Source organism: Cinclus cinclus, chromosome 2, assembly GCF_963662255.1.
Source record: "Cinclus cinclus chromosome 2, bCinCin1.1, whole genome shotgun sequence".
Taxonomy (NCBI): domain Eukaryota; kingdom Metazoa; phylum Chordata; class Aves; order Passeriformes; family Cinclidae; genus Cinclus; species Cinclus cinclus.
In genome coordinates, this window is record NC_085047.1 from 54092825 (window position 1) to 54120378 (window position 27554).

At 36.4% G+C, this 27554-nt stretch overlaps 1 protein-coding gene across 1 annotated transcript in view; it reads left to right on the forward strand.

The window, feature by feature from the left end:
* The window catches only part of COG6 (component of oligomeric golgi complex 6), a 55261-nt gene that overhangs the window by 17378 nt on the left and 10329 nt on the right, over positions 1 to 27554 (forward strand). Inside the window, exons 6-15 of the mRNA XM_062487656.1 lie at positions 82 to 164; positions 400 to 470; positions 1575 to 1668; positions 6172 to 6300; positions 6418 to 6509; positions 10805 to 10869; positions 14596 to 14687; positions 16345 to 16462; positions 25191 to 25322; positions 25871 to 26038. Coding sequence (XP_062343640.1) covers positions 82 to 164; positions 400 to 470; positions 1575 to 1668; positions 6172 to 6300; positions 6418 to 6509; positions 10805 to 10869; positions 14596 to 14687; positions 16345 to 16462; positions 25191 to 25322; positions 25871 to 26038 — 1044 coding nt within the window. The remainder of the gene's footprint in view (positions 1 to 81; positions 165 to 399; positions 471 to 1574; positions 1669 to 6171; positions 6301 to 6417; positions 6510 to 10804; positions 10870 to 14595; positions 14688 to 16344; positions 16463 to 25190; positions 25323 to 25870; positions 26039 to 27554) is intronic.

Genomic DNA, 27554 nt, shown 5'->3' on the forward strand with positions numbered 1-27554 from the left:
AGGGAGTATAGAGTGCTAGAGATTTGAATAGAAATTACTGCTTTTACACTCTGCTTGTATTTTGTTTTTAAATTGATTTAGGATTTTTTCAAGGCTTTGGGACGAGTAAAACAAATTCATGATGATGTCAAGATTCTCCTCCGAACAAATCAGCAAAGGGCAGGGTGAGTCCTACTTAAATGAGTGCAAGAGAACCATTTACAATTAAAAGCAGAAGTTAAAGCAAGATCTCATTCTTTGCTTCATATGACAGAATATATACAGAAGTATACAGAATATTTCACCAAAAAATCTTTAAAATACTCAATGTTTTAATAATGGTATGTTTAATTTAACTTGCACATGCTTTTGCTAGTCCTGCCTAAAATAGTATTTGCAAATAAACTTTTTGTCTTGTAGCTTGGAAATTATGGAACAGATGGCTTTACTGCAAGAGACATCTTATGAACGACTTTACAGATGGACTCAAAGTAGGACTAAGAATGTTTTTATGTTTATGAATATTATTATGATGATTCCCTTAATTCCTTCATGTGGATTGAACTTAGCACAAACCCTTTCTAAGATGTATTAGCATTTTGGTTTCCTTCTTAGGGAAAGATGTGTTTTGAACCAAGTTAATTGGCAATTCTCTCTTTTTTTTGGCCAATTTCATTATTATCTTATTATTTGTGATTTTAGTAGATGTTTTTCCACAAAGAGCAACTACTACAAACATTTTAGTTGTATTGAATTTCTTTTCCTTGCAAGTTAGAGGGAAGTTGTTGGTTTTAATGATTTAGTAGAAAGATCTACTTTAGTGGTAGGAGTGGTGGATTATTTTTAGAAAAGAAAAAAAAACCAACACCTCCTTGTTTTTTGCACATGTACTCTAGATGTAGCCATCCATATTCAATGTAACACCTTGATAGTGTCAAATATAGTTTTTTTTTTTTATTAGTTCCCTATTCTCCGAAGCAAGAGACTGTCTCACTGACAGTAAGATTCATAGGGGGAGAAAATGGTGCAATGTGATTTTTATATTCATTAGCTGTTCTTCAATGGACGCTGAAACCTCAAATAATAGTTGTGGTTTTACCCTTACGAAAAGTCATAATTTTTCTGCCAATGTTTGATTTTTATACAATTTCCATATTTTTGCCTGGAATGTACAAGATTATATAGTTATTTTGACAAAAGAAAAAAAAATAACAGAACCAAATGATGAAACAGACAGCTTGCTTAACTACTTGCTCCATTTTTTTCTTAGTAGTTTACCTGAAACGTAGTAAACTGTACAAAGGAGCCCAATAAAATTCTTAAGGTTGAATGAGTCAACATTTGTATTATGGGCATGAACAAGTAGTAAGTTTGCCTTAGTCATTTTTATTGTTGAAATTCGTGATGAACATCCATTTTACAGTACTGCTTGCAGGGGAATTTAATTGTATTAACCCTGACTAGCCCGGGTAGCAATTCTGAAGTTTTCAAAATTAAAAGTCTTTGAGTTTTTAACTCATTTTCTTGTTTGACAGCTTGTATAAAATGTATTGCAATGTAAAGAATTTGCTTTTATATGTGTTGTTGTTTTATAGATGAATGCAGGACATTGACACAAGAATCATGTGATATTTCTCCAGTTCTTGCTCAAGCCATGGAAGCCTTACAAGATAGACCTGTCCTATACAAGTAAGTAAATGTTTGCTGTTATCTCTAATAGAAGCTAGTATTTAGAGCTCATAAAACTATAAGATGGCCATGAATTACAGGGCCAAGGCTGGTGGCACTTTGGTCCCGTGCCAAGTTCAAAACTACCCAGAAACTTAAGTTATAAAAAATCATATTTCAGCTGCTTTAAATTTCAGAAGTCTTTTTTGATGTCACTGGAATTTTTCTAACTTAAAAGTTTCAAACTAAAGTAAAGTGTCAGATTGTTTAAATTTAAATGAACTGTGAATTTCTGTGCTCTCATTCTAGGATTTTTCTGAAGTAAAAAATCTTGTGTCATTTAAATTATATCATTTAAATCCCCAAACTAAAAAATTGGTAAAGGCTAATAAGCTTTTACTGAAGTGCCTGTGTCAGTAAGAATGTCTTCCATTATGACTTATACAGTAATCTATTAAAAAATTCTACATATAGACCTCTAAAGTGTAGAGGTATTTATATATCTATATCTGTGTAAAATACTCCTGTTGTTATTCCGAATTTGAAGTGTTGTTAAGTAAATGAAATGGTACTTAGGAGAGTGAACCACCAGGTGGCACTGTAAGAACTGTTTATTGGGGTGGCCATCCCTGAAGAGGTTATTTACACTTCTTTGGGTTTTGGGCTTTTTTTTTTTTTTAATATTATTTAATACATTCATCACATTTTGCAACCGCTGAAACTTACTTTCAGCCACAAGTATCCAGGACACCAGAGTAACAGGCAGCCTTTCAAAAACTACCCTTGTACATGATTCTGTAAAGCCCTATGGAGCCCTTCACAGGAAAAATGCATAGGGCATGTGGACCTAAAAAATGCTGTCAGTGTGAGAGAAAGCTCAGATGTGGACATGCGTGGTCATCTCTGCTGGTTAATGTGAGGGAGAGGTGGTGTCACTTGACCTCCCCAGCTGTTGGATGTCATGTGTTGCAGTACTTTGGGCCGTAGCTGGGACTTCCAGTCCTTTCTTGCAGTCTCTCCTCTACACCCTCTTTTACAGCTGCAAAGGATCAGTCACTAAGCTGCTCACAACATTTTATAGGATTCTTTTTAGATACAGTTTTATTTTCTGTAATAAATACTTTGTTGAATTATGATACTTTGAAACTTCATATAATTACTGCTTTTGCTTTCTGAGTTCAAGGAAAGAAAACCCCATCTTGTTTATTAAATCCACTGCTGGCTAGTTTAAAATGAATCTGCAAAAGAGAATTTTTTTTCTGACACTTCTATCATAAACAACAGTAATAGTATGAACAAAGATAGAACTTGGTAGGTAAGACCTTTCCTCTGCCAAAAGGGTAAAAATAAACATTATTGTAGGTGATGCAGCCATGTGTCTCTCATCTTGGATTATCAGCCTTAATTACTTGCTACTGTGTATTATCAAAATTGCAGTAGTGATGCTTTACATTTTAAATCTCAAGATTTAGTTAATTCCCTTCCAGAAATTTTTCTTTACCTTTAAGTAACAAATTGCTGAGTTCATAATGCAGAAGTTACAGAAAAAAATAATTTTAAATTGTTTTTTGCTTTTTGTGTATTAGCACTGCTGTGTGAACTAAACACTTTTGCTCCAAATCACTGCCCTTGCATCTGATAAATATTGTGATTTGATTGGGTGAAAGTGAATAAGATGGAGAAAGGGAAGAGTTTAGAAATAAATCTACAAATTCTTGTTTCCTTATTTTGACTTATATCTTGTTAACTAAAAGTGTCAGAAGGATTGCACCATGGATGGACTTCTTGGAACTGCAGTCAGTAGGGATGTAAAATAAACATTTCAGATTGGTTTTCACTTCCTGACTCTAACAGAAAAATTGAGAACTAGAAAATACATAGACATAGCTGAAAGCAGTGTTCCTTTTCCATCATCCACTCAGGTTTATAAAGTTTTTATCTTCCTCTTTCTCCAGTGATTATTACTGTATATTTAAAACATTAATGCTGGGTTGAAAAAAATCCAAATGCTGTTTTCTTCTCTGAACATGAGTATGTGTAATAACATAGTAGTAAGTACTGTGTTCTAATGTAAATAATAGTTGTTGCTGAATTTTTTTGAGATGCAGGATTTTGTAATGGTTATACCCTGATCTACTGAGAGTAAAATGAAAATTGGTAGTTTCCTTTTTAAAACAAAATTATCATTATTGAATGCTGTTTTCAGAGCTAATAGCAGTTACAAGATCTGTTTTACTGCTGTGTATTTAATGATCTATTGTATAGCTGTTTATTAGAGAGGAAAAAAAAAAAAGCTAACTAGTTTCTATAGATGCTTGACATTTTTAACTCCACTACTGCTCCTTCTAGACATTGGGCCATTGTCTTCCACTTTTAATTGCATTATTTTTGTAAATAGTAATTAATTAGAATTTTTTGTTAGGCTTTTATCACTTGCAGGTATTTACTCTCTGACTTAAAAAGTACAGTGTAGAAAAGAAAAGTTTCAACAGAAATTTCCAGATTCTTCAGTGTACTCTTTCCCCACCTTTTTCAAATAATGATTAGGATTAAAAATAGCAAAACTGAAGTTCCTTCTAATTTTTTACAGCACAGTAAAAATCTAATTGAACTTAATGTCAAACATTTTTGAAACCATATATTATTTTCTTTTAAATTTTGTTTTCCACCTCTATCAAATGTGATTGCAGTGCTTATTAAATGCAGACTTAAGTCAGTGAATAGCATTCTTTTTATTAATATTTCTTAATATATATTCCTCTGCTGGATATCATTGGCAAGTGACACAATGCTCAATTTTTGACACTTTTCACTTATATTGGAAAAATAAACTGTAACGTGTGTTTTCTTTCTCTCCTTTGTAGTTTGTTGTTCAAAATGGTTGAATTGGTTTAAAAAAAAAAATAGAAGTGTTCTGTGGCTTGCAAATATAACTGGGATCTTACCAGTGTTCATTTCCCATCCTTCACTTGCTTTCATTCTTCAGTGCCAACAGAAACGTAGCCTGCTCCAGCAGTGAGCCATGTGTAAGTTATTGGCACCTCCTCTGCCACCAGCAAGCCATTTGAGATAATGCATTCTGGGCTGTAATTGTTCATCCATTAAATATCTAGTTAAGATTGCTTTGATTAAAATCAGTGAACAGCTATCAAATGAATATATGTCTGTTTCTACTAGTCATGGTGGTAGCCTAGGAGGAAGAATCCTTGTGTTGCAGTGCAGTAAATTGCTGCTTCTGTCAATCAGCTGGACCATATGCAAACAGAAGTCTCAAACCTGTCAGAGATGCTTATGTGTACAAAAATTGAAGAACTGGGTTTTCATTTATTTATTTATTTATTTGGGGTAAGGGAATGGGAGGGTCAAGGAAAAGTTCTCTTTAGTATCTGTTCAGAGGAGTCAAGAAAATCACAGATTATGCTGAATTAGAAGACACCCAAAAGGATCATGAAGTCCAGCTCCTGGCCCTGCACAGGACCATTGCCAAGAGTCACACCATATGCCTGAGAGCATTGTCCAAACACTTCCTGAACTCTATCAGGCTCATGCTGTAACCACTTCCCTGGGGAGCCTGTCCCAGTGCCCAGCCATGTTCTGGGTGAAGAATTTTTTTTTTAATACCCAGCCTAGACTTCCCCTGACACAACTTCAGGCCACTCCCTCAGGTTCTGTCACTGCTTACCACACAGAAGAGATCAGTGCCTGCCCTTTCTCTTCCCCTCATGAGGAAGTTGTGAACTACAATGAGCTGTCCCCTCAGTCTCCTCCAGGGGACCTCAGCCATTCCTCATGTGGCTTCCCCTCAAGGCCCTTCACCATCCTCACTGCCCTCCTTTGAACACTCTCTAATTGCTTAATGTCTTGTTTATATTGTGGCACCCCAGACTGCCCCCAGAACTCGAGGTGAGGCTGCCCCAGTGCAGAGCAGAGCAGGACAATCCCCTCCCTTGCCCAGCTGGTGATGCTGTGTCTGGTGCACCCCAGGACACTACAGAAGCAATCACTTTGTTTCCTTCCCTCGCCCCCTTTTCTTCTTTCAGTAACCTCATCCTGACAAGACTACAGCCTCTGCCAATGCTCCTGTGTAGGAAACAAAGTGCCAACTTCTTTCAGTCTGTTTTGCAATGGTGTCACAGGAGGCATGCTACAAGAACTGTTCAAATTCAGTAGAAAAATTCCACATACAGTAATCTGTCAGATAATTAATTTAGCCTGGAAAGTAAGAACTATCGAACCAAGAAAGAAGAAAAGGATGGTGTCTATATGTATATATGTGTAAGACTATATATTGCAGCACCCGTCTGCAATATCAGAAGTCTCGTCTCTTCCTATACATTTGCTCTAGAGCAGACATCAGAAATTCTGACATCATCAGATGGTTTTGAATGCTTTATAGTAGAAGCATTGATCCAAGATTTCTAGAACTATAAAAATGTTTACTTGTATTAGCTGTGAGGCTGAACTAACCAACTGTGATGAGGCAAGCTGGGTTTTTTTAAACCTGTTTTCATGTTTCAATAACAGATACACATTGGATGAGTTTGGGACAGCTAGAAGGAGTGCTGTGGTCCGTGGCTTTATCGATGCTCTTACTAGAGGAGGTCTGGGAGGTACTCCCCGCCCTATTGAAATGCACTCTCATGATCCTCTGAGGTACAGTACTAACAAGAATGTATATGAAATAATTTTTTTTGGGGGGGTGGGGTTGGTGTTTTGAATTCCTGACACCATAAACCACTAATTTACACAGAAATTTCTTTCTTTTTGTAGATATGTAGGAGACATGCTGGCCTGGTTGCATCAAGCTACAGCTTCTGAAAAAGAACACTTAGAGGCTATGTTAAAGCTTGTGACTATTCCAGGTAGTACTGGCTTTTAAACATAAATTGTGAAGTGATAGTAAGTCTATGATAAGTAAGAAAGTGTGATTAATTTCTTAGGCTGGGCTTCAGTTACAAGTCTGAGTTTAAATTTTCCTAAAAATAATCTCAGAATAGCTGGTGGTTGCATTCTTTCAACAGAAGGCCCATAACAAAAGAAGAGTATTTCAAAATGCACTCATTTTATTTTACTGTACTTACAATAGATTTACATTAAATTTACAAGCGGACATTTTAGAGTGTAGTTGAGAATTCAGAAATTGTTTCTAGTGTATATGAATGCATATCTCCTTGAAAACATTGTATATTATTTTGAGGATTTTCATTATGCCTTTGCTCTTTTGTTTAGTACATTTTTAAAAATATAATTCCTTGTTTCTATAAGTCACTTCATTCTATGCTAAAAGGAAAATGGAATTTTCATCTGTCATTTAACATCATTCCAAGTTTATAGAGGTTGATGTATGCTGCTCACAGATAGGTGCTTTTTAATACCAAAGCTCTCCTTCATTTCACAACTGCAGTTTCTCATGCTTAATCTTCAGTCCCTTTGCTTTGTTTTCAGTAGATTGAACCTATACTTTAAAGAGTTTTATCCTGTAGAAGCTTTAGTATGATTTGCCACCATAGTTTTAGAGAAATATATTTTTTATAAATTAAGCATGTGTACTCAGTTGTGACAAACTCATTGTAAGAACTTGCATTTCATACGTATCTGGTGAGCTCTTCAGATTCAACATCTCAATCCTACTCTGCATTTTTAAATGAATATGTATTCTGATTTTCTTTGCCACTGTAAGTATTACTTTGCTTTCCTAATTAATGGTATATGGGAAAGGAGGCTGTTAGGAACTGTTGTAAATCAAACTGGAGGAATGCTGTTTTTTAAGTACAGTTCAGTGTACTATAGATGTGAATTTAGTACTGTGAACTTGACAGAATTTCAGGGAGACAGGAAAGCAGGCCTCAGGACAGTTTTGTGGTAGAGAAAAAGACATGTCAGTTCTTTGTAGATGACTGATGCTTCCTCTGTAACTAGCGAGCCCTTCAGGAAAAGCTGGGCCCATGGAGCATGTAAATGTGTCTCGTTCTGCTGTGGGCTGGACTTTTGCTGCTGCACTTTGTTCTGAAATTCTCCCACTTCTTTGTCTAGTGCTTTGCTTAACTATGCAGTTCTTTGGCCTTCTGACAGAATGTCAGGCTGAGATGATATGACCATGAAGTGAGATCTATTTAGAGCATTTCATCCACAGAGCAAGATACTTGATAATATAGAGAAAACAAATGTTTGGGGGAGAAATTTTCAACAAAAAATCACCAGGACAAAACCTTTTTCTGGAGAGACTGGTATAAACAAGAGATTCAGTATTTCAGTCTGAAGGAAAAATATGTTTTCCTAAGATCTCCAGGTGTGGATCTGCTATCGCTGTTGTACAGTTTTCAAGAAATGTAAAGAGGAATTCTTACTTTCATACTTGGAGTTTGGGAGGTGGTGTCCATAACTATTCCTCTGTGTTTTTGGGGAAAATTTTGTGATGACAAGGGTAGTGATATGATAAGGTCTATAAGGTAAAACAGTATTTAATAGGGTACCACTGGATTTAACAAGATACAGTTAATGCGCAGTGCAACCCCAAAGTACCCTGAGATTATATGTTCTTTATAAATACAGGTCCTGAGTTGAGGACAGCATCTATGGTGCTGAAAAACTCAAACTGAATTTTCTGTACTGTTGTGCAGTCTTTAGGTGTCTGGCTGTGCAGGCTACAGTAAAAATTGAGTTAATTTCTTGTAGCCATTTAACAAGTGGACATCTTTTTTATTTGCTGTTAGAAATAAGGACAGAGATTTGCATCTTCAAATTAGTTAGTTCTTCCTAACAAAATTTGAGATGTAATGTAAGCATTTCTGAAGGCTTTCATTACAAACTGTGATTTCTTTCCATTCCCCTATAGAGGGAGCCCAAGCAACTGCCATAGGTAAAACACCTACCTGGCGGTCTAAAGTTAGGTCAGTCAGATGTTTTCACTTCAATTTCAGCTTGGGTAGTTCTCTGCAGATTTGCACTTCTATTATTTTCATTCAGGTGTGTCTGTACTGGGTTCAAATTTCTGTTTAAGTTCTTCTGTAAGCTGTATGTAATTTCAGGACCGTAGAGAGTGTGGTAAATCACAGCTATACAAAAATTTCCCTTCTCATAAAACAACCCAAAAAAAGGCCACACATATACCTGTTGGTGCAATAACAGGTGGATTTGGTCACACTGGATCAAAAACTGTATGTGTGACACTTGTTTTTTGACAGACATTTCCATCCCAGTTTTTACTTTAAAGTGACCAAACTGTGTAGCCCATAAGCAGAGCATGCAAGGATGGCTTTTTAGAAGTTTAAAAATGTTAAGCTTGCAAAAATTAACTGCTTCAAAATAATCTGACTAAAAATGCTATTCCATTTTTAAGTGCTGAAAACATTCAGTAAAGTTTAACTCTTTTGCTGGACAAGCATAAAGCATGTGGTTTTCCTCTTCAGAGTTTAGGTATTTGCTAGCAGGAGTCTCCCAGTCATACAGAAATCTTCTGCCTGAAAGGAATGGAGAATTGCAGTAATTTTAAGAGATGCAGTAGAAACCTATTTTTTGTGGAGTTGCAGGAACCCAGATGGAGAACAGAAGCTAAACAAAGTCCAAAACAGATCTCTCCTCTTATAGAAGGATACACAGAGAAAAATTATATATGGTGTAGCAAGGATTTGGAAGCATATCTTCAGTTATGAGCTGTATTCTAAAAGCTATTTTGGACCTTTGAGGATAGCTTATTCTGTAATTCTTTTATGTCAAACTTGCACCACTTACATAACCCATTCTGCTGAAAGATTTCACTGCTTTTGGAATCCAGATATTCTAATTAGACGTGAAAATACATGCGAAGGCACAAGCATGTGGTATCTCAAAATTTTTATTCCATGTCCTTTGGTATTCGAACTTGTATATTTTTTGAGCTAAAATTTTCGTACCAAACAACTTGTTTTTAAGTCAATCTGGTCTAGATACACTATTGCAAATATGTGCTAGGTACTTGTTACATTGATGAACAGTATAAGTGTGACTGTTCCTAGTAAAGAAAGTGTAAAGTGCTAAGGTCTATCTGGGAGCGAGCCATTATGTAAAAGAGCATGCATTCTGTGGTTTATAATCTTGCTTTTTGCCTTGATATCAGTACTCAAGTATATAAGCATATTTTTATTAGTTTACCAATTCAGTATGTTGAAATTCTTACAGCCACCACACTGAATTCAGTTGTTACTGGTTATATGGCTTTTCATGTAACTTGGTGTAGAGAGGCATTGGCACAGATCTCTGATATTTCATTATTTTTTTACTCTCTGAGGTAATCTGAAAGTAGTCCTAGTCTGAAATAAGCAAAATATAGCTTCAGGTCACCTGATTTCTGTCACATGTCACAGTCAGTTTGTTTACTTTCATTGCATGGGTCCCATCTGAAGATGAACTCCTGTTGACAAGTTTTAAATTAGAATTAAAGTATTGCTTTCTCCATAAATCTGTTCTGAGTTGTTACTGAAGTGAGAGCTTGAAGATCTGTTGCTTTCAGCTTGATTGATTTATGACAGCACTGGTTGCCATGCAACAATTCATTTGTGTTTCGTGATAAGATAGGGCAGTCTTCTCTTTTGTACATCGTTCTGTGAAAGATGAGTTTCAATTGCTGCTGGGGAGGAAGCATTTGCCAGTGCTGCAGCACACAGTAGTGTGGAGGTACACATGTCACTTCATTTGTAGCAATGCCATGAGCTCGTCAGTAGCAGGTGCTGGCAGACGCTTGTATTTGTCAGTCAGGCCTTTCAAAATGGGGTATACTGCTGCTCCTTGAGCATCTCACTGGCCTGGTTGTTTTTTGGGTGTTTTTCTAGTTTAATTTCATGAAGTGCTAATATTGAGCCTTACTGAGACAGCTTCTTGCTCAATCATTTATTCTTCCCCTTGCTGCTTCTACCTCAACCCCCCATTCACTGTGTTGCACTGGGAAGCAATTGCATAGCAAAAGGTAATGACTCCAGGACTGTTTTGCCATGCAGCTATTTCTTAATGGCTAGATTGGAAGTACAGTGGAGGTGTGAGCTACTTGTGTGGAGAAAAGAACACACAGTTCATAATGCTTTTAATGGAGGAGTGCCTCCTACATTTGTTTATTTGTTTTATAGTCTTGAAGAAAAGGGAATTACATTTGCATAATCTTAGCATATGTTTGCATTAACTATAGGTGTGGAAGAAAATATTCAAGAAGTAGTTGGGCACATCACAGAAGGTGTCTGCAGGCCTCTGAAGGTGAAGTATTTTATTTCCCATAGCACTCTAAATACAAAAACTGATCTGTCATGTTTTTTCAGACTTGTTCTCCCATCTCTTCTGTATATTTTCATTGTCCTTGGTTAAGAACTAAATTGTCAGCTTCTGATGGATTTTTTTCTCAAATTAAAGATTCCTTTGTTCATAGATACGTGCTTTATAATAGTCATATAGTGAGCGATACTAGGATGCTATATTTGAGTCCTGATTTTGGTTTACTTTACCTATGTTGAACAGTGCTGACGTGCAAAAATGCAGCTTTGTGATAACTGTATGGGAATAACTGTAGTGGGTCAAATGAAAAATCAATGTAATTTACTCACCTGTTTTTCACAGTGATCCTTATGCTTAGGGAAGAGTGTACAGGTTATGCAGTTGTGTCATACCTCAGTAGGATAGTTACCTTGCCTGCTTGTGAATATACTAAGGACTTACTGAGCCATAACTTCTTTGTATATAATAGATCTCAATAGATTTTTTCCTTGCATGAACATGTCAAATTGATATAGAATGTTGATATTCACAACATATCCTTCAGGAGGGAAGTAAACATTTCAACTCTGTTGTGTGAAAAAACAGTTCTTTTGTGGTTTGTGGGATTTTTCTTTCCTTCAGTGTTTTGGGTTTTTTGGGTTTCTTTCATTTAATAACTACAGCTTTTGTATTCTAAAGACACCATGATTTTTTTTTTTCCTAATTACCATCTTCATGCTACCTCAGTTTTTCGTATTTGTCACGTCTTTCTATACTTGTCTTTTTTTCAAGCTACAGCCTTAGAAAGTTTAGGGGCCAGATTTGATAGAAATCATTAATGATGATTCATCAAATGATTGACTGATTTGCCTATTGGATGTGCTTCACATAAGCATCAAGGTTATGAAGCTGATACCAATTATTGCCTGACCATGAAGTGTATAAATCCAAGTGTTTTTAAAGTAAAATCTACCTTACCTAAATGTGATTATAATAAATTTCTCTTAGGATTCTGTAGCTATAACAGCCATATCCAGTTGACAAATACTCAGTCTCAAATGTGAACTGCTAGTTTCCAGATACTGTACATAAGTTTCTCATAAGAAGAAGGTAGGGTCTGGTGAGAGGTAAAATTCAGAAAGGTGCCATTTAGAAAGTCACAGAATTTCTGAAAAATTGAGGTTAGCAAGGACATTTGGAGGTCATTTGATCCAAACTCCCAGCTCAGGCTGAGCCACCTAGAGCTGGTTGCCCAGGACTGTGTCCAGGTGACTTTTAAATACTTCCAAGGAGGGAATCTACACAGCCTTGCTGGCCAATCTGTGCCATTGCTCAGCCACTGCACAGTATAAAAGAACTGTTCCCTGATGTTCAGATGGAATCTCTCATATTTTAGTTTTGTGCCTGATGCCACAGAATTATGATCATCCTTCGCAACCTTTTAGTTTTTAGTCTGTTGGAAGACACCTGTCCTTCATGTTTTTGGAAGATATTTCCGAACTTTCTGTGCTCTTGAATCAGTTCTGTTAATACAGACTGCTGATGTTTGAGTTCAGTATTTCTGTGCATTCTAGATTAGGAATAAAATCAAACTCCTGTCTAAACCAGAGGAAGTTTTGGTCTTGGTCTGACTGCCTCATTTTGATTGCCAAACTCTTTACACTTAGATGCTGCTAGTCTCTTTAGAAATATCCCCTGAAATATTGTTGTTACTGTGCTAGTAAAAATAATTAAAAAAAAATCTTAAAAGAACAATTAAAGGCTTCCCATTGTATTCTGTATTTTAATAGAATGCAACTTGAATTAATTCACTGCCAACCTAGACTTTCCAGTAAAAAGTATGAAACACTTATTGTTTCCCATGGGGAAAGGAAAGAAAAAGGTAGAAAAAATCTCCCCTGAGAAATCCCCAAGCAGAAGAGCCTTCATACAATGCAGAATAGGTAATTAGATAATTGCAAGCCACCATGTTCAGAGTAGCAACAGTAATAGATTTAGTTTGGAGGAGTCTTTTCTACAATACACTGTAGAAGGGCTATGCCTACATGCAGTCTAAATTGCCCACATTTCTTACTGATAGTTGATCTGTGTTTTAGGTACTTAAGTAACTCTTGAATACTCCCTAGTGGTAGATCTTACCACAGGCTTCTCATTTCAGATGGAGGTAGGAGAATCATAAAAAACATTTAAATTTAACTCCTTTTCCATAATATTTAAGATGAGTTCAAAACAAAATGTCTTTGATGCCGTGTGTGGACTGCAGGTAGTCTTTTATGGTCAACTAACACGACATAGAGGACTAAAAAATACTAAGAGCTCTAAGTCCAGAGCTTCCCTGAATGGGTTAGGTTGCATTGCTTGCAAATATTGGTTTCCCAGTGCAGTGAAGACTTCTGTATGGGAAGCAGCAGTTCTTCTTTTCCCACTTTGTCTTTTTAATTCTTATTTTTCTCTCATGACGTTAAAATATTTTTTTCCTCTCCTTCTGCCTGTTCTGTCTTTTTCAGTTTTTATGTATTTTCTTTATTTGTAGTTATTCCCTTTCTTTTGGTCAGTATTTTGTTTCCCCTCTTTTTCCCGTGCCTGCCTTATTCTGTTTTGCTATACAGCTAGAATATATTGGGTATTCATACTCACAGGACCTTTTAGGTGACACTGGAGACATATATTTGTATATAGACCTTTGTATATACAAATACATTGAAGAGCAGTGTTCACTTGTGTGTTGAAATAAACTTCATGCATTAAGTATTTCAAATAAGAGTTAAGAAGTATTATTTGGTTTTGGTCTGTGAATTAGATGCAAACTGAAAGGGTTGAAGAAACATAATCTTAGTTGGTTCTCACTGCAGCTGGCTCTGAAAAGAAGGGACTGCAGCACATTGTGTTCTACTGAACAGCTAACAACTTGGGAGAGTGTGTGGTGGCTACTGATTTGTGTGTAGCCCTTTCACACTCCGGCATGTGAGAGAGCAGTGCAGTGATAAGTCACTGTCTGTTCTGCTTCATAAGTGCACAAAGATTGAGCCTGGGGCAGCTTTTTATGCATGGATTGAGACTGTGTGTACCATGGAGACAAGACATCAGCTGTCCAACTGTAAAGACTCTTGGCACCATATTGTTGTGTAGCCAGTATCTCCTGGTTGAGATACACAGTCAACATAGCTGGTTATTAGTTATAAATATATCTAACTAAATACTGGTAGGAGATATGTACACTCTTCTTTAAAGGCAGAATTTATTCATCTCGGTGAAATTTGTTTCTTAGGCAAAATACCTAATACTTTAATGTTCTGAATTTCTGCATGATGCTGGAAATGTGCTGCTGTAGTTTAGTGATTCTGGAGCATCGCAGCTACTCTTGCTATTCAGTGCTAGGGAAGATTCCAGTATGTACTGGTATTAATCCATCAAATGATTTAATTATTTTAAAATTTCCAATAGCAGCGGAAGTCTGTAGGGACTGTAGGATTTTTAGAAGGCTTTTTGGGTTTGTGGTTTTTCTTTTTTTGAAGAATGCATATACTTTCATGTTTTCTGCCCAGATGCTTGGCAGCCCAGAAGCACTTCAGTTCAAGTTGAACACTAAAGTTAACCGGACATTCTTTTTTCAAATTTATTTCTGATTGAATTTATTTTCCAAAAATCAGAGATACATTGCATATAAAGTCATAGAGGGCTGGCTTTTGGAATTTATCACCTGAAGGATGTTTGTATTTGTTCATGCTGCAGGTTAGAATTGAGCAAGTGATTGTTGCTGAGCCAGGAGCAGTTTTACTGTACAAGATTTCTAATTTGCTCAAGTTCTACCACCATACAATCAGGTATGCAAAATTACAAATTACGTTAAAAATGCCTTTTTTTCCCTAATTGTATATGTATGTATGTAAGAATATATCTGTTAGGAAGAGTACTTCTGTTACTTAGTTGTTGCTCTGGACTATAACATCAAGAAGAGGCACATGTGATATCAAGCAGAAACCATTTACCCATTGCCATTCTTTAGTTCCTATCAAAACTGCTTTGGAATAGAGTATCAGTTTGCCACAATAACTTTGTTGTTTTGTGCAGATTCAAATAGTAAACAAAAAAACTCTATGCAAAATTTAATATGACAAAGTCCTCTTTGAGAAAATGTTATTAAATGAAATTTCTTTGGGTTTTTGTTTGGGTTTTTTTGTTTGTTTTTGTTGTTGTTTAAATAATTGTGTTTTGATAACTTTTTTTCCCCTAATTGTGCACTTCCTTATCTCACTGTTGGAGACGCGCTGATCACCTTCCAACCTTCCAGCTGCCACCAGGAATACAGAAACTGGAGAAAAGCCAGAGCTGCTAATTTATATATAATTTATATGTTGTAGCATATGCTGTAGTTCATGTTGGTTAGAAATAGCAGTAGGAGAAAAATCTTCCTCCACAGCCCTGGACCGAACTGCTGAGAATTTGAAATATTACTAGTTGAGCTTCTCTGTCTGAAAATACTTTGGATGTTGGGCAGACTGGGATAAGTGGTTCTTGGGCACCTCCCAGTTTATTTAAAATCCTCAGTTGTGATGGTAGGTTTATTGTAGAACACAAGTGAAACCTGTTCTTAATTTTATTGTCCAAAAATCCTGGAAGATTTTGGCATTGTTTCTCTGTCTTTAAGGTTAGTGTTTCTCCAGGGTTATAAAGCTTGGTGCAGTTGAAAATGTGATGTTAAAATGGAAGGTCTTAGGCAGTGTTTTCTGTTGGTTTCTGTCTTGTTAACAGCACAATTTTTAAAGACCACTGAAGTACCTTCTACCAGCTAAATAATTTCCTCTGCCTAGGGAAGCTGCACCTCACTAATGAGAGGAAAAAGCAGTTTGAGAAATGTTCTATTAAACACAAGATTACAATCTGAAAATTCGAGATAGAGGTTTTGTCCTATTATGACCTGATGAATTTTAACTGACAGTTTGTGGCTTCAAAGTATAATTCCTAACATCAGAGGGAGGGTATACCTGTGAGAGGAGCACAGTCCTGTAGTGCCATTTAAGGGTTATGTGGTGTCTGTGCTAAGTGTGATCGTTTAGCACTCGGAATAGCAAGGCATGAATTCTTACATTTTTGGAGGTGCCCAGCATCTCAGTGAAGAAAGGAGAGAAGTAATGCTGTCGCTAACAGACAGTATGATAGTATTGCTAACCCTTTTTTTAACATCATTTGATTTATGTAACAGAAGTAGATTTACTGCATAAGACAGCAAAAATCCAGTAAATTTTAGTACTCTACAAAGAAGTTTGTGCAAGTTTGATAGGCTGTATTTTATATTTGCTTAATGATGTACTTGATGATCCTTGTTCGTACAGTCAGCTTATCCCTCAGCCATTATGGAGAACTGTTCCCTGCAATTATGTTCTAAATTTTCAACTTTGAAAAGAATCTTTTTGAAAATTGTATCTGACTATCATGCCTTCCCCCTTTTAGATTCAATAAATAATCTTAATTTTTTTCCAGTGGTATTGTAGGAAACAGTGCAGCCACACTGTTGACAACAATTGAAGAAATGCATTTGTTGAGCAAGAAAATATTCTTTAATAGCCTGAGTCTTCATGCAAGTAAACTAATGGACAAGGTTTGTTTCAAAATTGTACAGTTTTCACGTTTCAGAATGTGCTTGCATTTCCCTTTTGTTGAGTAAGATCGCTAAATAAATATCTGTTTTATATGTCAGCTTTTCCTAAAGTTGAAGTCTTGTATTTTCAGTATTTTAGTCATAGGACTACATTACAAATTTGCTGTTTATATTTTGATTCTAATAATAGTGGAGGTTTTGTAAATATGTGGCTAAAATTCTGCAGTTAGCAATATTCTTTTGCAGAACAGCTTACATCTTTTTAAAATCTCGAGAAGCAACAAAAATAGGAAATTTTCTTAAGCGCAACGGAGCAAAGTCAGGCAACTGAGTTGTATAATTTTTATTAATGCTTCATCAGATCAGTAATTAATTGTGCATCATTTCTTTTTTGAAGTTGCAAGGTATATCCCAAAAGGGTAAGCTAAGTAAAAGCAAAATTTGCACTTTTCTGTCTATTATAAAAGTTGTTCTACCACATGAACATTGCTATAACATTTGTAAAATACACTTCTAAATTATTTAACCTCCAAAAAAATGGAAAAAAATACTTAATTTTCCAGATACTATTCTTTGTGCAGACTTGTAATTTGCTGACCATTCAGGTTTTCTGAGTTTTGTCAGTATTGTTCTGTGGTTCCAAATGAGTTTTCTCATTCAGTACAGTCTGTCTGGTCCTAATTTCCTGTCTTTCTGCATGGACCGGGGAATGACTCAAGCAAGCAGTTGTTTCTCCTCTCCCAGATATCCCAGTCACTCATTTCAATGGTTTCATTTGTTCATTGGGTTACTCCTTAGCTGCTACCACCCACAGTCCATACTGTTAAAGTTCCCTTAATGCATTGTTACTGTCGGGTATTTTCGTTTGGATGCAATATCATATCAATAATAGTTCCTTTGCTATTAATGTTTGTTCAATGATCAGCTAAAGCTGAGTTCCTAAAACATACAATGGACAAGGACAGCATGAATTTACCAAAAAAAACTTTTTCTTTCCTAGTGTGCAAGCTAAAATAAAATGTCTGTGTAAATTTTCTTTATATGCAAAGAAATCAGTGAGGGACCTTAGCAAAAATGTATGACTGCTCTTTGCTTACGAAGTGCTTAAGAAAAGAAATTTTCTTGGCTTGAAAGCGTCTCTGTATTCATCTATTTTGTGTTTGTTTATTCTGTTGGGTATTACATCTCTACTTAGGCTCCAGCATGATTTTCCTACTCATGTAACTCACAGTTTTTGAGGTTTTGTTTTGGGCAATACACTGTTTTCAGTTTGGAAATGTGTAGAATTCAGAAAAAGAATGATAAAGGAGTTATGATTCCCCAGTCCATAGTGTGTGTTCTTTATGTTGTCACTGTGGCAAGGTTGTGTAGTCCTCTTTGCCCTCTTAGTTCCCCTTCCTCAGCCCCCCGTCTGGATGTAACTGGTTCTAGATGCTGTCATTGTTTTACAAAGTAGTCAAATTTGCTTTTACTGGCCTTAAATGAAGGCAGTGATTGCACTGCCACCTTCAGTGCTATTTTATTACAAATAATGAATGGCATACCGAGCCTACCATGTAATGGGAAAAGATCATAATATTGCTCTTTCTCAGAAACGCATTTATAAATTAAGTCTGAAACGTCGACAGTATTACATTGCCTGTGTGCCCTGTGAAGATCTTTCCTCGCAGTATAATTGAGGTCAAAAGCTTAAAGAGATTTAGAGGACTGTTAGATATATGGGTAACAAAGGCTTCCACAATTATTTATTAATCTGCTTCAGGAGATAACAATGAGGTAACTCTACATCTGAAAAGAAATCTTACTGTTCTACTGTGTAGTTCTTGTAACTGAGTTTTAGATAGTCCTGTGTAGCACCTTGTATTATTACCCTCTGTGAGTGGTTTGCTGAATTGATAGAATGATGTCTTATCTCTTCATGACTGAAATTAGTTTTGCTTCATAAAAAATAAACATTTTATAGCCTGATTACACTCAGAGAAACATTAGTTTCCATGCAATAAAGACCTTTCTTTTATCATAAATTTACTTCTCTTGTTACTTAGTTTTTTGTGTGTTAGTGTACAGATAAGCAGGTTTTATGCCTTTTCATTTGTCTTTCTATGTTTAGTAGTGAATGTCACAATGCCTTTACATTTGGAGGAAACCGAAGGTTGCTTTTTACCATGCTTTTTTAAAATACGTGTTCAGACCAAAATTTTGCATGTGTATTAGTAGGATTTTCTTTCACCCTAGCCTTTTTCCAGCTTTTTGCCAGCTATGCATGCACTGCAGTTGCTTCCAGATTTATTTTTTTTTATTTTCAGAGAAGATTAAACCCCTGGAAGATAGATCTTTTGTGATTACATATGCAATTGCAAAGGCTTCATTTCTGTTCCTGTTGTGCAGCTAGAGAATATTCAGTGGGAAAATTAGTAAATTACTTTTCACTTGAACAATCTGGAAGTTGTGGTTTCTTACTTCAGTTTAGATTATGCATCTTAAGGTGTTGATAAGGCTGTTTCAAAGAATAACAGTTGTCCAATACTTTGATTAAAATATGATTCTTATGATAATTGGAATAATTTTGGAAATACGTTAAGTTGCAAATAGGATGTTCTGAAGTAAAAGTACTTCCATTTATATAGGTTTAAGTGTCTCTTCTGTTTAGATTATTGCAAAATAGCGAATGGCTTGTCAGGTAGGCAGTTTTAACAATAGTGTTTCCTCAGTATCCTCTGTTGTTGCTGATAATTTGCTTTTTTAATATCTACCTTGTATTGAGTAGTCAGTAGATCAGAATACGATGTAAACAAATCTTTCACTTAAGTGTAGCTAGTTGGGAGCATTTTCTAGACAGAGCAGGTTTCATTAAATATGCTAACTCCTCAAGATCCCATCCTTAGGATGCAGACAAATGACAGGATGGTAATTTGATGTCCTCATCACCCCAGACAATTTAGTTCCCTAGATTATTGATTATCCTGAGTTGAGCATTGCTTTCAGTCTTCCTGGGATTTAATTTCTAAAGCACAGTGGGAAACTGAAACTTCAGGCTGTTCTTTCTAGGACAAGAAAATAGCTTCCTCTTCATATCTGTTTTTGACAAGAGTCCCATATTGCATAAGGAGTGTCACTAGTGTGGAGGTGTATGGACGCTTTTAGGCAGTCTTAGATCAGGATTCTCCCTCTTGGTTGTCAAGCCATCAGTGTAAATGATAGAGGGAAATCCCTGGTTACTTCAGAATACTTACTGGTTTGCCCAGAAGTGCTTTGCTATGAACTTTTTCTTCGTTACATAAGAAAATCTCAAGCATCCTGATTGGAATCTGAAAGTAAAAAACTCAGCAGCTCTCAACTTCAAACTGTTTGTTCTGAGAAACCTTTTTTTTTATGGTGTTCTCATTCAGGCTTCTCAGGTAGCTGTGTTTGAGCTGAAATCCACGTGACAGAAATATTCAGCAGACTGCTGGAAAGTGAGTCCATTGTTATCAAAGAAATGCAGTACACAAGGGATTCTCTTTGGTTCTGACACTTCTTGAAACCTGTCACAAAGCTTGATAACAGAGTTGCAAAACCACTTTGCTTTTCGATTTTAAAATGCCATTCACAACTTGAGATTCTCAGGCTGCTGTAGAGCTCAATGTTGACATCCTACAGAAGCTGTGCATCACCAGCCACCTCCTGTGTCACTGAAGGTTTGGTGCATCAGCTCTTGCTGCAGACACTGTCTCTCTCCTTTGCCTTAGTGGCTCTTACACTTCAGAGCCAGTGTTGGGCATTCTTGCCAGTACTTTCTAGCTCTGGTAGCAATTGATTTTCTCTGGTTCTTGGTTGAACCAGAATCTTTTCTTGCCACTATTGGTGTCCTTATGCTGAAAAAAATGTGTTTGTATTTGTTGCTTTTTAGCTTTTTTGGACCCAGCCATCGGTCTACCAGCTGTGCAAGTAAAGTGGATCAGAATTACTATTAAAATCCTTGCATATCCTTTTCCATGTTTCTTTTCACTCTGTGCTTATAAATCAAATGTATAGGAATTCAGGATTCTGCTTGTGTTACTCATGTTCTGGATCTAAGAACAGCCCATTACAGATGACCATTTTACCCGTGATTGTAAACCAGGAGAAAATAGCGAATGAAAATAATTGTCAAAATAACAGAAACTGTTCCAATGGAACTGAGAGTAAAGTTCAGAGTACATAATGGACTGGAGTGGATGGACTGCTCTTTCAGCCCTCTCAGTATGGGAGTTATTTAATATCATGAATCCACTGGTGAGGCATTTTAACAAGTGTGTTAGATCAACTGATAACATAATGTTTTATTGGACCACCTGTTAAATTAGAAGAATGGGAATTTTCAAGCCCACATATCCTTCCTCCAGTTTCACTAGTGTTCCAGAGCAATTATTAAAGGAAAGAATAATTACAAACATTTAATAAAATGGAATGAGAGTTATCATAAGGGCGCTAGAGAAGGATTGTGCCAAACTCAAATCATCCCCTCTCTGAACTGTTAGAAGACTATTAGTAGAGTATCCAAAATTAAGTGGTGGGATTATTATTCCTTAATGCTGTTCTTTTTGAGTAGATGTATACTAATTAAATGCTGTGATTGCATTATCTTTTAAGTTTGTCAGTGAGAGAGATATTAAAACGTTGCATGGGAATAATTGTGAACTTGTCCTTCATAATTTGATTCCTTCCAGAATGAAACCTATTAGGTTTCTGGGAAATCAGATATGGGGCAGATTGAGTAAAACTGATTATTGTTGTTGTGATCTGAATGCTGTTGTACTTTTAAATGGATCCATGAGAACAAAGCAAAATTAGTTATCTTTTCTTCCAAGACCAACTTGATAGCTGAAAAGACAAGAATGCCATTAAGCATTCTATTTTGTTGACCTCTGTAGGAGGTCCCAATAGGACCAGAAAATCTTAAGACATCTTCTCTGATAAGACATGCACTCAGGTTTCTTGGGGTGCTGGTGAATATTGTCTCAGCTGAGGAGAATGGACTCTGCAGTTGATGCTGCTTAGTGTTAACTGACAGCATGAAAGATTCATTATATTTTTACAAGGTTCCTCTCTGTAGTACTTTGGATCCAGCCATTGGTTTTTAAGAGGCTGTATTTAAAGCTGATTAGGCTCTTATAAAAGCCACTAACCTTACATTTGTTACTTGTAAGTAGGGCTTTCTCTGTGGAGTTCTTTGTTTTAAAATTACCCTCTTGTTTTATTTGGTAGTAGTATCACAGAATTAAAGAATGAATGAGTTCAGCAGGAAACTAGAAACCATCTTGTCCAACCCTCTTGCTCATAACACAAAGTGTCACCTAGAGAGGTTGCCCAGGGCTTGCTCTAGCTGAAGTTTTAATATCAAAAAGGATAGACTCAAAAACCTCACTGTGCAGCTGTCTCCAGTGTTTGACTAACCTCGCAGAAAAAAATTGTTTTCCTGTGACTTAATCTGTGTCCATTACCTCTTGATCTGTTACTGGACACCACTGAGAAGAGTTTGGCTCCATCTTCATCCCTCATTTCACATGTTTATACACATTTATAACATCCCCCCTGAGCCTTCTCATCTCCAGACAGAACATAGCCTCTCCTTGTGTAGGAGGTATTCCATTCCCTTCATGAACATTGTAACTGTTAACTTTCTAATGTTCAGGTACCATAGTTATATAAAGTTCTGACTGACTGTGCAGTATTTTCAGAAGAAAATTTGCCCTTTATTAAAATGTAGCCTTTTCTGTAAATGAGGAAGGGAAATAATTAACATAGATGCACACTTCTTGATTGTTGATGCTGCCTTTTTCAGTGTTTTCCTTTGCCCTTTGTAAACTTCTGTTAGACATCCTTTGAGCTACTTGCTGTCATAGACACAGAAACCTGCTCTGGATTATATGTTTGGAGGAAGATTACTGGCTTGGTATCTGGTCCCCACTGATTAATAAGCAGAAAAGAAGATACAAATTTTTGTACTAAAGCTTATGTACAACTTTTGGTACCCATTTCAGAATTCATTTCAGTTTTGTATATTGGATTTTAAAAATTGATAATTTCTTGGGTTTTTTGAAAAGCTGTTTGGCATCATTTCTATATGACTGAACTGGTAGTTAAAACCAAGCAGAGACTTATATACTATGTTGGAGTATGTTTTAATGCAGTTGAACTTGCTGCTGCTGAACTTCACTAATCATGTTTTAGTTAGCTGCTGTCTAGCTTGCATCTGAAAGAGGTACTTCAAAAGTAGAACTCAGCATGTATTTGGAACCTATTTTTCTGGAAATAAGATCAATTATAATGATCTCGTAGTGCATGTAAAACATTCAGGTCATCAATTATTTTTTATTAAAATAGTGATTGGTGCTCATGAGCTTGGGTCTGTAGGTTCCTCTATAAATCTGAAGTGCCTCTTTTAAATTTTCTTTTTTAATTTTGAAAAACAAGCCCTCACTTTGTATTCATTTGTCAAAAGTTAGAATTTTCAAAATTAATATAGCACCACTTTGATTCTCCTTCCACTTACTGATAATTTTTTCTCTATTGTAGTAGTCAGGAATTTCAGGGTAACCCAAATAAAATGTAGTGATCTGAATCTTTTTTCCTTGCCATGTTTTCTTTCACTGTGTTGTTCCTTGCTCTTACCTAGGAGACAGTGCACTGTAAAGGAACAGGCAAGGGAAAGATGAAGCTAATTTAAGAGCTTCTGAGCACTAGCTACGTCAAGAGACAAAAATTCTGTGCAAAGCAGCCTGAAATTGTAATTGCCATGATTTATGTGTGTGTTGGAAGTGAAAACTCCATCAAACTCTAGTGTCAGAATAATGCCAAAATATCACTGAATGTGGTCCAGTCCAAGTCTGAGAATGGTGTGTTCAGGACACAGTCAATACCCCTAATGATAACAAGAAGATCAAGAAGAGAGTTATTCAGTGCTGTAAATTTCAGTAAACTTTACAACTGATCAGCGCTGAGTTAGTGCCTCTTTTTGAATTACTGTTACTTCATTGCTAGGATATTTGTTTCATGCTTTCAAGGCTGCTTGGGCTGAACAACTGCTCTTTGAACCTGTTAGATTTAGTTTTTCGTTAGTTCCTTGAATTCAGTATGTTCTCTTTTTGGAAAGTGAGAATAGAGGAGCATTTTATATTCAGAAGGATGAAAAAAGTTTTTGTGAAATCTGTCATGGTAACAGTATGGGGACATGTATGGTATCTCAATGTTTCAAAGCACAAAGTGTGAAAGTTCAGACTGGTTTCAAAGAGAGAGTTGTTTTTTCCTTTCTTTGCTGGCATGTTCATCAGGTGTAGATTCATTTCCAGACGGCTCTGTAATGTTCTGCTCTGAAGATGTTTGCTGTGCTGTCTTCTGTTTCTTTGGCCATCAGCCTCTGCCCCTTGGATTTTTTATTTTTTTTTTTTTAAACTTGAAGATTCAGACATCCATGCCATTCATCAGTATTTCTCCTTCGGAAAGGTATGGAACATGTTGCCCATGACTTGGAGCCATCCCAAGCTGCTGCGTTTTCTTTAGAGCTGGAGTCTTAAGAGTACTGCAGAAGTGCACGCTGCATTGCTCCGCTGTGGCCAGATACCCTGACTGAGTCACATGGGCCAGTCCCATCCAAACCTCTCCCTGTGTCCTTCTGGACAGATTATGCCTTTAAGTCTTAGCTTACTGTGTATTGCTGAGTGTCTCCTTACTCCCACATGGTTCAGCCACATCTGTGTTTGCCCTTGCATGGGCAGAAGAGAGGAAGGCAGGAAGTGGATTGTTGGCAGAAGGAAATGGGGTTGTAGTAAGGCTTTGGAGGCAGCAGGAAGCCAGTTTGAGGCAACATTGGGGACAAAAAGATGCAGCTGTTTGGACTAGAAACTAAAAAATGTGTGTTGGGAAAAAGTGATGCTAGATTTTCTACAAATGTTCTACTAAGTGTTTAATGAGTATTTGCCTGTTAAAAAGAAAGGGCTAAAGTGTGTGAGCCTGGGTTAAAAATAGCATAAATTTCAGTCCATTTCAGGGGGTCCAATTTTCATAGTTTGACATGGAAAGTATATTTTTTCCTCTAACATGCACAAACTTTCCTTCTTTATTTTTTGAACATCTGCATTGCCTGCTTCTTACCTTTGCATTTTGTGCAGTCTCATTGCAGTTCATGTAGGTGTACTTGGGTTAATTTGTGTGCAGTTCTTTTGTGTACTGGCAGTTTAAGGTACAAACTTGCTGGGGATTGAGACTGTTGCATTTGTGACTGCAGCTTTCATACTCAGCATCACAGGAGCTGTGCAGTCTTGTCAAGAACTGCTGCAGCATGGCTCATCTCCCAGAGCTCTGCCTGCACTAGATTCTGAAGTGTTTGCAGGAGGTCCTGCTCAAACTGAACTCAGTGATGCCAACAAGGTGACTACTCTTTAGCCCCTAATCTTGTAAATGTATTTTTTTTCACTGCCAAAACCAGTAGTGTTTGGGTCTCTCCAAATGGTAAAATAGGCATAGTCTGAATGAAAAGAGAAATTCACTGTTGCTTGTTTAGAACTGAATGAGATGATTATGCTGAAAGTTGCAGGCAGTTATTGTCTGAAATGTGCTAGATTTGTCCAGTGTCAAATTGAAGTTCTTCTCTGTGTGCCTGTATGTAATTCTGTTGTTAGCTGATTGCATTTGTGCCAACAGACTGGATGGTATTTGTTGTAAATGAGATTAATAAAACTCTCCACAAACAGATAATCTTGTTCTTCAGGTTGAGCTCCCACCTCCTGATCTTGGCCCAAGCTCTGCTCTAAATCAGACACTTAACTTGCTACGGGAGGTTCTGGTGTCTCATGACTCATCTGTTATTCCACTGGATGCCCGTCAGGCTGACTTTGTGCAGGTACAGGAATGTTTGACTGCTTTGTGTGTTTGAAGAGGAGGGAGAGGGACAAAAGAGAATGTGTAAGTTAGTTTCAGTGCACAAAGATCGATGGAACATTAATCTTTTTGTCTGGCTCCATTTTGGAGCTCTCCGTCAAACCGGAGTGTGTAATGTGCAAAACAGGGTGACTAACAGAATGGATAATTACAGTTGAGTATGGAGTGCTACTCTTAACACAGTATCTAAATTCTGTTATCCAATTACTATTCCATTAAGTAAATACACCCTCAAGATTGCACAATTACCAATTATCTAATCTGGGTTATTCTTCCTCCTGCTAGGCTGGAATCCGTTCTTCTCAGGTTTTTGTACTTTCCCCATCGCTGTGGTAGGTGATCACCTGCTGACAAATCCAGTAGAAAACTGCTTTCACAGTTGGAAACTCTCATTCCTCTTTATTCTGTTTTGGGGAATAAATATGTGATAGAGACAGAATGAGGTTAGAAGCCTCATGTGACATGATTTCCTCCCTCCCTTCCCTCTTTTCTGTGTGTTTGCTATTTTAGGTCCTGTCTTGTGTGCTAGATCCGTTGCTGCAGATGTGTACTATGTCTGCTAGTAATTTGGGCACAGCTGATATGGCAACCTACATGGTAAATTCACTTTACATGATGAAGACTACTCTGGCTCTCTTTGAATTCACTGACAAACGTCTAGAAATGTTGCAGTTTCAGGTAAGCTTTAGCAGCCCCAAAAGAAAATGAACTTATTACTGATTTTTGCACACTCTAAGTTCTGATGTGAATATATTTATCTTAAAATCAACCAGAAGCTAACATTGTCAAAATCGGGGAAATGGGATGAGGGCTTCTTATCAGAGACCATGAGCAGATAGCATCTGTCATTTTAAACAGACAAAAAAATTATTAAAATTTTTGGTTTAGTTTGGTTTAGTTGCAGATAAACCCAGACCTATTAACATTTTCATTATACTGATCATTCTAATACTTATCTGCAAACTGTATGAGAAGAAGCAAATGGAAATTGAAAGCTCAGTCAAATGGCTGACTGTATTCCATCATACAGTTAGCACTAGTTCATCATCTCTTTTGTACTAGAATATTGTTTAGCTGAAGTTACTGCTTCAGTCCTGCTTTCTAGCTCTCTTTTCTCATTTGCTTGGTTTCCCCTCACATCCTGGGATAGTAATTCATGCGTGGTACAACTTTGAAATGGAAGTGAAAATTTAGAAACTGTTGACTTAGAAAAACTTGGCCACTGCCCATTTATATTTTGCCAGATGAATATGTCTGCAGTATGTCGCAGGAGAGCCTTTGGAGCTGGGGGGGCTTGAAAAAAGTTACAAATTCTTATTTGAAGGGATCAGCAAGGATTGGCTGTGAGCCATTTTTCACTTTCTACTTTCTAATCAGAATTTCTAGCAACTTTTAGCTCTGAAACAAACAAACATAAAACCTTACCAAACTGTCTGGGGTATTTCTAATTTCTTTTATCAGAGGTCCTTTCACAGTAAATGTTGCAATTGATTTATTCTTCAAAAAAGCAGCAGAGCTGAATTGTACACGTTTAATACCATTTAGTTTCTTCAAACATTTTACAAATACAGGAACAGACTGAAAAAAATCTTTAAGATTATGTATAAGTAGGTTATTCAAGTGGAGTTAGAATGGCATATTTAATAGGAGAAACATTTTTCATAGAAAAAGAACTCACTAAGACAGTTAAAAACTCCAAATTGAAATATTAAGATTTCCCTTCTGATTTAAAAAGGAAAGTGTTCTGAAGTTGTTCTAAACAATTTTAGGAAGTAAAAAGGTGAACTCTTAAAGTATCAGACAAAAGAGTCTAACATTTTACTAGACTTAAATATATTCTAATTTTGTTTCTTTTCTTTAGGATTGGAAGAAAAAAAATTGTGGGGTAGTTATCAGTAAAAATGAAGTAATGATGTATATATATGCAAATGTCTTTTTGTGACAGCTCAAACTGAAAAATGATTGCTGCTGCTGTGACTGGATTTAGGGATTAGGTTTTCTGTAAAGTAAAGATTATATTAAGAATGTAAAATACTCCTACAAGTGTTTTCATATGAAGATAATTAAAACAAAGTGGATAACTGTAATTTCACTGTCTATTGTTCTTTCAATTGACTTTTTTAAAATACAAGTTTATCAGCCTTGAATTTAACATCAATTCTGAGTATGATTTAGTTTCAGGTTTATTTTCCTT